Raw genomic sequence first — 12,311 nt, 5'->3', positions numbered from 1 at the left:
TTTCACGACTAAATAACCCTAAACCACAAATATAACCGCATAAACTATGAAATTTTAACATAAACAATGCACATTTCAAACGAAGCTAAACTCACATCGGTCTCAAATTCATTGCTTTTATCTTCAAAATTCATCATCAATATATCTTGGTAGAGAGAGGAGTCTAATGAAAAATGCGCCACACTAAAGACCTGGTTAATAAAAATCCAACATTTTTTCTTTTTTAAATGATCCAACCGATTAATTTTACCCTGACGAAAACAAAAGCAGTCTCAGGTTTCGTCCGGCAAAATTCATTGCGTCTTGTTCTCGTGGCATCCCGATTGAGGGACGTGTTCATCCTGATTTGGTGGCTCTGGCGATCTGCAGTGGCGGAGAATCCTGGAGTGTTGTTACGAGCAGTGCATGGCGGAGAAACAACTGATTGTGGTGGTGGAGGGCACGGCTGCTCTTGGGCCATACTGGCAAACTTTGGTATCCGAGTACCTTGAGAAGATCCTCAGGTATTGTTTTCCTTCACAGGGTATCTTACTGGATCTCGCACTTGTTTGTTTCCCATGTTTATTGATGCATTTTGCGAATCTTTTACTATCTTGGACTGATCCTTTGTACATGGAAATTGATAAGAAACCGAGAGAATTTAGATTATCCTCCACCTTGAAGTTCGCCTGTTTAACAATTTAGCCTTCCTTAAGCTCTTCTTCGATAAATTCCAGAAATTCTTGACAATATTGTGATTCTATGGCTCAAGGTCGATGGGAGTGCTCTGAAACGGGCTTACTTATTATTGTTAAGTTTATGCGACACAGCGGAAAGAACATGAGATGTGTTGTTCTTGTATTTGTTGATATTTCTTCTCGATTTGGTTGTGGTTCTGTGTACAGGGATGAGCGTCTCAAAGAAGAATGATGCCTTAAATTGTATCGCATAGGGGGTTATCTTGTTTGTTTCTGTTAACAATGCTAATAGTAGCTGTTGCAACTTTATTTCAATATATTTATCTTTTAGCTCCTATAAGTTATAGAAGAAAGACAAGCGGGTATAAAGTTGTTCATTCTTGAAAAGGAATCATACCGTGCATGCCATGTGTGCCCTATTAGCTTTATACAGTAAAGGTGCTAATAAACATAAAAAATTGAGCGTCTCAATGTTCTAATCAGTGTGCTTCATTTCCTAATCCTACATCCACCGGAGAAACTTTTCTTCCATCAAACCAATTGTCATGTGTTACATTTTGCAGTGGTAAGAGAAAGTGGGTGATGTATTGGGAATTCTAGTAGTTAAATATCAATCTGGACAACCCAGTCTCCAACGCTGCCGAGATAGAATTTTCTTCTGTCTCATGAACTTCATTACAATGAAAGGTTTCCTTAAACATTTGATTTTCTTATCAGATAGTAACATAGGTTAATTAACTTGCTCTTACATGAAGATTTAATTAAGTCGAAACATCAATTTGGTATATAGAAATCATAATATATTATTATTTTTAGATGCCATTTCCAGTGTTACTTATTTTGTTTCTTGCAATGTTAGTCATCTAAATATTTTGCATTTTCCGGTTAAATTTTCTCAGTCTTTCTTATCACATCAAGGACTGCTTTCTCTCTACTGAATTTACTTGTTCATGTGATGGCATACTTACATAGTGATATGGTTTCATATTTTTACACTGCATTTAACTATACTATTCTTTAATCATCAAACTATCAACATTACTGAAATTAAAGTTTGTAACTATTCTTGTGTATATAATGTGGATGATTAAGTAAAGTATAGAAGGTTTTCCGTTATTTTTTTGTATAATGCTTTTGAAGTTACTGCTTTTTGTGAAAGGATTTATTTTAGTTATTGAAAGTTGATGTGGGCTTGCAGGTGCTTTTGTGGAAATGAATTGAATGGACAGGTATGCTGCAGTATTGAATAGTATTCTAATGTTCACTTAGTAAAACTGCTTTTTTTAATGTTGTTTTGAAAGGTGAATGATATGAATTTTTATCTAATTTATTGGCTTTCTGAACTTGAACTGGGCATTTGAAATAAATTTAAGCTGTTGATGAGGAATCGTTGTTAATGAAAATAGTGTTTCATTGTTCTTTCGATGTAACTAGACTGTTTGTTAATGGTATTAATGCACTTAATTTATTTTCAAGCTTTTAATTGATTGTTGATAGTGTGGAACATGTAGTTTGGAGAACTCTAATCAATCTATGATAAAATTTTCTATTAACCCAACTTTGTATACATAAAAAGATGTGCTAATAGAAAATTGTATTATGGTTATTCTTTTGTTATAACCATACTATTTGTTGATGGTATTGATGCGCTTAATTTATTTTCAAGCATTTAGCTGATTAGTGATAGCGTGGAACATGTTGCTCGCACAACTCTCTCAGCCATGGTATATGCACCGTTGCTAGTTCATTTGCTCTTAATTGAGACTAGAAGTGCTAGTAAAATTCTACTATGCTTGTTACGAATCAAGTCAAGAGCTTGGAATACTAAGGTGACAAATTATATCAGTTGTAGTTTAAATGCTTTGTATATGCATTAACATTTTTTGAAGCAACCTATGATAAAATTTTCTATTAACCTATCTTTATATACATCAAATGAGCCACTAATCCGTAAATATTTAATTTTCTCTAAATTAGAGAAAGATACACTATTATTTTTGTAACATCAACAAAGCATAAGAACATATTACCAATTGTTCCACATCTATTGTAAATAAATTCTTTTCTAATGTTCAATCTACTTGATTCATTTCTATAATTATTTATCAAGTAATAACTATGAGTTATAAAATATGAATTAGCTATATCATAGTTTTAAACTACAGTAGTTCGTAGGAACGGGGAAATGATATACATGCTAGTGTTTATAAGTGAATTTGTATAAAATTGTAGAACATTTGCATTTCTTTCAAGGATGAGAACTGAAAAGGAAAATAATATTCTATTTTACATTAATAGCTTGAATAAGAAAATAACATATCACATTTTATCCTATTTTATAATAAAATTGTCACAAGAGTATCATCTAATTGTATTATTTAAGGTGCTTCAATGTCAATATTTTCTTAAAATCTTTCCCAACACTTAAGTTAGGAAGACATTTAAACATCTATGCACAAGTATAGTGTCAACCAACTAGTATTTTAAGGAGGACTTTCATCTTTCAACATACACATAATCATTTCTATATACATCATTTCTTTTGCATTCGTATCCACATATATCTATTTATGATGATTCATTATTGTACTACTATCTAAATAGTTTGAATGTAATATGTGGTATGATCGTTTATAGTGGTAGAGAAATTATCATTTATGAAATTTAACATAACAATTAAAATCAATTGGTATCAATAATATTAAATTTAATACATTTGATTTAGAAGAAAGATATATCATTACTATAAAATAGAAATGTCATCATCACCTTCAGTTTTTTAGGGAAACTAACTTTTCTATGTCAGTGTATATGTTGATTCGTTTTTAATTAATTCCTTATATTAACATTTGTACATCATGTATATAACATTCAAATATCTTTATTAATTTTTTTTAACCATATAGTATATTTGTTTTAATATAATCTTAATATTCATTTCAAATCATTATTTTCTAAGATTAAATATTCAAAATTTCTAATTTAATTACATACCTTAAATACTCTTCTACTTCTTTCCAAACTCTCTTTATTATCCTCTTGATTTACTAGTCTTCTTCCCATCAAAACCTTAACCAAATACCTTGAGAAAAAAAAGAACCCATATCTAGGGTTTCTAACTTATAAAGGGAAATGATACACAATTGGGTTAGAGTTTAGTTCTTACTTGAAAACATAGAGGAAAAAATAAAAGAAAAGCATAACTCTTAGTGCATTCCTCATTAGATTCAACACCGCATCATTGCTGTTCTCATTAGTGCTTAACACTTTGACACTCGGTTGATGATTCCTTGTGCTTGTTCGTGCTCGTTTGGCTTATCCATAGTGACCCTATGTGGTTCGTGTGCTTTGTTAGTTTAATTTTCGGTGTCTGCCACACATATTTTGAATATTTAATTTATTTGAATAATCAAATATTACATCAAAAGTAATATACTATTTCGAAAGATAAAAATATCACTTTATGATAGGAGAAAAATTTATTGGTTTAAATGTAGACCCATAAAATATTAAATGAAATTATTTATTTGAGTAATCGAATCGAACATAAAGTGATATTTTTATTTTTCAAGATAGTATATTATTTTTAATGCCATATTTGTTTATTCAACTAAATTAAATATTTAAAATATGTGTGGCGGACAACAAAAATTAAACCAGCAGATTTTTTTTGGCTACTTCCCTGAGGATAAATTCTCTCCAATTTTGGTTCGTGGTTTTGTCTTTGTACATCGATAGTGTGTCTGCACTTTTTTACATACTAGACTACCCTTGTTTTTTAGTTATCTTGTCCATTTCATTCTTGGGTGAGTTTATCCAATATCTTAAATCCATCAGTTCTATAATCTTCTATTTAACCTTCGTTAATAGGTTTTTTTTAGAATCCCTTGAAACATAAAATATTGGAACCTCCAATAATTTTCTTTTCTTTTTAGTTTAGAAAAGAACTTCCTTAGTATTCAAAAGTTTGCTAAGTTAAATTCTGACCTATACTAATAAAATAACCCTCATAAAACAAAAATCACTTAAATTAATATCTCATAAAGTAAACATTTCAAAATAAAAAAAAATCTTAATTTTCCTTTAAAGTTTAAGGTAAAACCTTAAAATTTTTCAATCATCAATACATTTACAACAACAATAACAACAACAAAGCCTTAATCCCACTATGTGGGGTCGGCTACATGAATCCTTTTTCTCCGTTGCATCCTATTTAGTTTCATATTTTCATTTTGTTCTAATAAATTAAGATAATTTTTTATACAATAAGTCCAAGTCTTCCTAGGTCTACCTCTACCTTTCTTAATATAAGTCAAATCTAAAACATCTACTCTCCTAATTAGATCATCAGATGGTCGACGTTTAATGTAACCAAACCATCTAAGAAGATTGTCTCTAATTTTGTCCGTCACTGGAGCCACACCAACCCTATCACGGAGATATTCATTTCGCCTTTTGTCTCTAAGTGTAAAGCCACTCCTCTAAGGGTAAAGCCACTCATCCTCCTAATCATTCTCATCTCGACAACACTCTCTTTTAAATGCCAACATTTAGTGCCATAGAGCATTGCAAGTCTCACCACCATCTTATAAAATTTTCCTTCAGTCTAAGCGGTACTTTTCTATCACACAAAAGGCCCGAAGCATTCCTCCACTTCAACCAACCAACTTGAATTCTACTATTAACATCCCCATCTATATCACCATCGCTTTGAACAACAGACCCGAGATATCTAAATCATTCACACCTTTTAATAATTTGATCTCCCAAAGTTACATTTCTGTCACTAGAGCTACTACTACTAAAATTACATTTCATGCATTCAGTTTTAGTTCTACTCAAATGAAGGCCTTTAGACTCCAATGCAGACCTCCATAATTTAAGTTTTTTCTGGGCTTTTTCTCTCGTCTTATCTATGAGAAGGATATCATCATAAAAAAGCATACACCAGGGTACGTCCTTCTGTAAATGTCCAATAAGATCATCCATAACTAAAGCAAAAAGATACGGGCTTAAAGCCAATCGCTGATGTATTCCAACATAAATAGGAAAATAATTGGTCAATTCGCCTTCAGTTCACACACAAGTAACAGTTAATGACTTGAATATAAGTCATATTAACACCTTTCTTCTCAAGAACTCTCCAAAGGATATCTCTTGGAACCGTATCATAAGCTTTTTCTAAATCAATAAAAATGAAATGTAGATCCTCCTTATTATCTCTGAACTTCTCCAATACATTTCTCCAAAAAAATAATATAATATTAACTGGGACTGTGCTCTGACATAACCATAAATTTAAATCTTAAAATCCATTTTTTTTTTAAATTCAAAATTTAAAACCATGATCTTAAAAGTTTCATAACTAAGTTTAATAAACAAACTGAGATTTTCTCTATATTGGAACTCTCATGTCATAACTAAATTTGGCAGGTTTGAATTCAAATCTATTCTTCAAGCTCTTTTGATTTTGAACTCCTTTGTCAAACCCAAATTTGGCAGAGTTAGATTCAAAATCAAATTGGGAAGATTCTTTTAATGAATTCCCTTCCGTCCCATTCCTCCCCTGTAGTGTTAGGTTTATCCTATAACACAACTTATTTGCTTGGACAAGATCCAAACCTTTTTGATTTATTGAACCTGTAGTCAAACCCAAATTTGACTTCCTTGGTTTTAGAATCACTTCTTGATAATTTTTTGGTCACATATTAAATTCGTATTTATTTGACTCGATTCTTAGAATAGGGTCATGTTATTATAACCTGCTTTGACATACCTGCATTTTACAAAATAAGGTTTAAATCCAAATCAAATTGTAAATCAGTTGAAATGAAAGAAATCACCCTCAAATTTATTCCTCAGTACTTTTTGTACATTTAGATACACCCTATAATGCTAATTGATTATTAAGATACGAGTTAAATTTTTAAATATAGAAATCAAACTATAATTGATCGATTGTCGACATTATACTTGTGATTTAATTTGAAAATAATGCCTCATGCAAAACCAAATTGTTCTTTCAAACCAGTATTAATTCAATTCTGAAATCAAGCCCACTTTGTTAATGATTTTGTAATTAAACTTGACTAAATCTTTAACAATTACAATATAATTGATGGTAGTTCTTTTGTTTTTTGAAAGACAAAATTGTTGCCAAGTATTAATGCGCTAAATCTTTGTTTTTTATTCTTCTTATCTTGTGACTGTATAAAGTTCTTCCTTAAAATAAGAGCAATCATTTGAAATATCAAAATAAAGTATAAAACCTCTCCCTGTAGATGTTTACAATAAGCTTAAAGACTTATTTTACAAGTTAGTTCATGAATTCCGAAGACAATTTTGGGGGAGAGGAAACAAATTTGAGATGATGTAAAACCTACATCTGTCTGAGTAAACCCAACTAAAATCTCTTTAGAGGACATTCCATTAGATTCCAATGAATCTAATAATCTCTTCAGACAAGGATGACCTCTTCTTAAATTTTTTGGGTGCAGTTTTGTTGATGGAGTTGGTGTTTTGTAATTTTGACAAAGAGGAGAATCTTCGATTATAACTAGGTTTGAATATATGTGCCACAACGTCCTCTACAGAGGAAATTGTAGAAGTTGCACTTCATAATGACAATATCTTATCATCTAAGATGAAAGTTAAAATGTAAAATAAGATTGTTGGCATTAACGGATACCTTATGCCATTAGGAAATGTTTCTTTATAAGACATATTTGTAGATGACTAAGGTCAAATATAACGATTTAAATTATAAAAAGAAGACAACATTTTCTTAAGAAAATTCTTAGAATCTCACTTCTTTGACAAATATTTTGTCTTTTGTGATAGCTAATTGATTTGTCAACTTTATATTCCTGTATGTGTGGTTCACTTAAGCTACTTAAAATTTTATTGATTCGAGCCTATCCATCAACATATCAAATCACTTTCGAGTTTACTTTAACTTAAGAACATCACTTTGAAAGGGGTTTAAACTTAAAAAAAGATTATTCAGAGCCAAAAGGAAAAAAAAATGAGAAAGAAGAAAAAAGAGTAAAAGAAGAGAAAAGTTAACTTGATCAATTAATTGATCATAAAATGATAAATATATTTCTAAAGACAGATGACAATAAAGTCTGGATCCTAAGAAAGGCAAATATTTTGGTCTAAATCATCATTGTTCAAGAAAATTATCCAATATGACACTTTTTGCTCTAACATCACCATGTTCAAACCTTGTTGCAAACTTGGAAGTCCAAACCACCCTATAGTACAATATTTCCAATAAATCTTCAAGAGTTCATCTTTGTTCTCTTTTTTCTTAGGAGTTTTGAAGTCAGTTTCCTATTAATGGTTGAACTCTCTTAAAATCTATAGAATTTGCAAAAGAAAAAACAAGTCAACAGTCAAATGGGCCAAAAATTAAAAGAATCAACTCAGATAGAGATGCAATTCTTAGCCCGTCGTTGTGATTTTCATTTTAAGCGAAAATGAAGCCAAAAATCTTGTTAGATTATTTCTTAAACTTGAGAATTCTGTCATTTAATTCCAACTACACGCCGGGACTACCCCAAAAGTGATAATCTCTAAACTCAAAGTATAATTTAATGTATTATTTTACAAATCAAGCTCTTCGACGCATGTGCTTGGAAATTGAATATCAAATAATGAAGGAATTGATCGACACTGGTTTCGTTCGAGAGGAGAAATATCCATCGTGGCTGACAAGTGTGGTACTGGTTAAGAAATTGAAGAATGGTCAATGTCGCGTCTGCGCCAACTTAAGAGATTTGAAACAGGCATGTACCAAAAAATAAGTTCCCGTTGCCTGTACTGGAACTTATGGTTGACATTACCTCTTCTCACACAATCTTTTTCATTCAAGGATGAGTCATATGGTTACAACCAAATTAAAATGATTTTGGAGGATGAGAAGTATAACACATGTTAAATTTATGTGACTAATTTAAGCCCATTGGAAGATGGATTCATGGAATTTATAAAATTTTGAGCAAATAAAGAAGTTTGAGGGTAGAAAATGTGAAGGAATCTTACCTTCTTGATGATTTCGGACAGGAACCAAATGGAAGAGTAGAACCACTTGCAAATTTTGGCCGATAGAAGAGGACACCTTGAACTTTCGCCCAAGAAGTGGAGGAGACCTTGAAGCTTCAGCTAAGAGGAGAGAGCTTGAAATTTCAATTGATAGAAGGAGACCTTGAAATTTTGGTTGGGTGAGGAGAGGTTTTCGAAAATTTTGTATGGAGAGGAGGTTGAATTTCTCTTGTGAAGGGCTAGGGTATCACTTGGTGGGTTAATATGCTTGGCACCACACTTCTCTTTTGATCAAATATCAGATGAGTAGGATTTCTTGGAGAAGTTAGAGCACCATGTGAAGCTACTCTTAGCCTTTTAGACTCTCATCCACTTGATCAAGATCAAGGTCCATGATTAAAGGATGCATTAAGGCATGTATTTACGTATCTAACACCGACACCATTTCATGCATATAGAAGGTGGCATGTATGTAAAATAACATTTAGGTGTTAGATATTTTATATACAAGAATTAAGTGGTATGTATGTAAATATGAGTTTTTTTTTTAATTTCATTTAGTTTATATTTAATTTTTGTCTTAATATTTGTTTTATGTTATGATTGTGTCAAGTCTAAGTTTAATTTGTTTACGTTTAGATTTTAGTTAAGTTTGTTTTAAGTTTAAGTTTTAAAGATTATTTAGTTTATGTTTGATTAAGATTTTATTTAAATTTAAGTTTGGGTTAACTTAAAATTAATTTTAAATTTCAGGTTTTCTTTTAAAATAAATTTAAGTTAGATTTAGATTTATTTTATTTTATATTTTGGTTTAATTAATATTAAATTTGGTTTGTCGTAGGTTTGATTTTAATTAAGTCATTTTGGTTTATTTTAAATTTAGATTTTGTTTAATTTAATTTTAATTGGTATTTTAATTTTAAGTTAGTTTTAATTTATGTTTAGTTTTAGCTTTAATCTTTATGTTAGGTTTAAATTTATGTTTAATCTTAAATTTAGTTTGTTTAGGTTTAAGTTTTAATTTCATTTAGTTTAACTTTAATTTGTTTTGTTTAAATTTAATTTTAAGTTTACATTTGTGTTAAGTTGAAGTTGACTATAGATTTTGAATTTTAGTAATGTTTGGGTTAAAATTTTGTTCATGTTTTGATTAGCATTTTAATTTAGATTTTAGACTTTATGTTTTAGTTATATGATTTTAAACTTTTTTTTTGATGTTAATATTTTAGTGATTATTATTATTATTGCTTTTATTATTCTCCAAATTATTTTGGTCCTAAGACACCACCAAATGGAGTCCGATTCGAAAGCAAATGAGCTCATTTGAATGGTTTCGTTGAGCTAGACGCACTCGTGTGATCCATTTCGCGAAACAACGCTTCAAAGGAAAATTTATGCTTAGAAGATTTCATGTATGAAAATTTGAAACACAGAAATTGATATAAATAATTGTGTCAAATTAATGACGAACTCATGGCTTGCTTCTCCAGGTATAACAAAGAATTTTATGTAAATTACGGATTAGAATTCCGAGTAATATGATGATCCGAAAACTACATATATTTGGGTCCAATTTTTTATATTAAGTTGAGTCTAGTTCAAATTTAAGTTTTAACTTAAATTTGTTGAATTAAGGGTCCGTTTGGGGCAGCTTATTTGGTGTGGCGGCGTTTTGAAAACACACCTGACCTATTTGGGCAAACTGCTTTTTGACAGTTTATGCGTTTTCAAAACTCTGAAAACAACATTTTCACACTGCACCTATCTAGGTGTGTTGACAGCTTTCTATTAGCAGTCTGGCTTTTCCAAAAAAAAAAAAAATTTATAATAGCCACCGCACCTTGTTTATCAATAGATTATTTTTAATCAGCTTACCAATAGATTATTCAATAAGTTGCAGCTGCCCCAAACAGACCCTAAATTTAATTTGTGTTAGATTTCAATTTTAGTTTTAAATTGAGCTAAGCCGAAACACATCTAAGCTAACTCAAACCCTAAGCCAGGCCAAGATCAACCCATTTAGGCTTGGGTTAAGGTGTTTAAGTCACGAAGTAGAGTTATTATGCTCAATATATCACCTAGAAGTCATGCCATTGACCTATGGTTACTCAACCTTTAATTTTAATAACTTAGCTACAAAACACTTAACACCAAAATAATGGCTAAGGATTAAGGCTAAACATATTTTAAAAATGAGTAATGATTGGTCTGAGTTTTGATTTCGGATCTCAACCATTCACTAGTCTTCTAGCGTAGCCTCTATGAAAATCCTAAGGCTTAAACCTAAGCTCTAATGGAGTGGGAGATGAGAGAAGAAGGACCAAAGTGAGGTAAACATGCTCACCTAATCTCTTTCTCGCCCAACCGTGCAATTTCCCATGATTGTTTGCACATTTGCATCAATTTCTAGTTTTTTGTTTCTTTTTTCTATCATTTGATCTCTCACAGTCTCATAATCAATGTTAGATTGTCTGAAGTGACGGCTGTCAAAAAATTCAATGGATACTGTTTATTGATTTTATATCTCATCACAATAATAGTGGTACTTTAGTACTCTATTTTGTTACATTCTGAAAATAATTTACATTATATATAGGGGTTATTACTCTTTTCTGCCAACTGATGTTATTCTTGAACTTAAAGGTTTTCTCCTGCCTTCAGTATGCCTATTGTGCAGGTCTGATGAGGAGACCATCTCTCACAACTTCCTCAACTTCTCTTTTACCAAGCAAGTTTGGTCCCTCTAACTCCAGTTTTTAAAGGGCCTTTTCACCGGTTACAATTGCAAAAATCAGTTTGATTGGCGGAATGACTGCTCTACAATGCCTAATCTCCTTCTAAGAATTCCTCCTTTAATTAACAGTTGGTTCATCTGGGTGACTAGAAATGAATTGAAACATGGTCGGAATGATGTTCAGAGAACTCCCCTAGCTGTCGTCTCTATAATTTGTGTTCACATCCGAAAAATTCAGCTGTATGGTAAATTGGCAGGCTATCCTAATGCTGATGGTAATAAGCCTCCTGCCAATTGAGTTAAGATAAACGTGTATGGGAGTTACTTCCCCAATATTGCTGGTTGTGGTGGTATCTGCAGGGACAATATGGGTAAAGCTCTATTGGTCTTTGGTGCTCCTCTTCAGCCTGTTTTCCCTCTAAATTTTAAAGCTTTTGCTGTTTTGTCTGCTCTTAGAGTTGCCACTTTGACTAATGTTATTATTGAAATGGTCTATGGTCCTTTGGAATTGCTGTTTTAGCTATGCTGAACTCCCATGGCAGATATATTTTATCTTTAAACAGATTTCTGTGTTAGTTAGGTATATTAATGTCAAATGGTCATTCACTCCTAGGGAAGCCAATGTGCCTGCTAATTGGCTTGCTAGATTTGCTACTACCCATCAAGAGGTTCTTATTACCAAGTCTCCTTGTGCTCTTCGTATTTTGATTAATGGGGATTGTCTTAAGATTCTTTTGTTAGGCCTCCTAAGCACTGTAATCCTTTGTTTCTTAATATATAGTTAACCTTCTAGTTTAAAATATATATGCATATATATATATATATATATATATATATATATATATTTTCTCTCG

General features: G+C 31.3%; 1 protein-coding gene across 3 annotated transcripts; it reads left to right on the top strand.

The window, feature by feature from the left end:
* The first annotated feature begins 243 nt into the window (after positions 1–243).
* LOC110030149 (mediator of RNA polymerase II transcription subunit 25-like) lies at positions 244–11,902 on the top strand. 3 transcript variants are annotated; one of them, XR_002294629.1, is made up of 4 exons: positions 244–503; positions 1,876–1,906; positions 11,385–11,624; positions 11,715–11,883. XR_002294629.1 is itself a non-coding variant. In XM_020732734.1 (3 exons), the coding sequence occupies exons 1-3, from the start codon at positions 406–408 to the stop codon at positions 11,481–11,483; spliced, it is 228 nt and encodes a 75-aa protein (XP_020588393.1). In that variant the 5' UTR covers positions 244–405; the 3' UTR covers positions 11,484–11,884. The 3 variants fall into 3 exon arrangements, 1 of the variants encoding a protein (XP_020588393.1); XR_002294630.1 differs by having other exon boundaries at positions 11,401–11,902; XM_020732734.1 differs by having other exon boundaries at positions 11,385–11,884.
* Positions 11,903–12,311: the final 409 nt, after the last annotated feature.

The sequence above is a fragment of the Phalaenopsis equestris genome, unplaced genomic scaffold (assembly GCF_001263595.1).
Source record: "Phalaenopsis equestris unplaced genomic scaffold, ASM126359v1 Scaffold000667, whole genome shotgun sequence".
Classification (NCBI taxonomy): domain Eukaryota; kingdom Viridiplantae; phylum Streptophyta; class Magnoliopsida; order Asparagales; family Orchidaceae; genus Phalaenopsis; species Phalaenopsis equestris.
The sequence above is the reverse complement of the archived record's forward strand: the minus strand, read 5'-3'. Positions and strand labels throughout refer to the sequence as shown.

What these genes read in the sequence shown, in the direction of transcription:
- LOC110030149 (XM_020732734.1), top strand. Translation starts at nt 406, where the DNA reads ATGGCGGAGAAACAACTGATTGTGGTGGTGGAGGGCACGGCTGCTCTT. An exon ending in TACCTTGAGAAGATCCTCAG is followed by an intron (nt 504 to 1,875) that starts GTATTGTTTTCC and finishes GTGGGCTTGCAG; the next exon opens with GTGCTTTTGTGGAAATGAAT. An exon ending in GAAATGAATTGAATGGACAG is followed by an intron (nt 1,907 to 11,384) that starts GTATGCTGCAGT and finishes TCCTGCCTTCAG; the next exon opens with TATGCCTATTGTGCAGGTCT.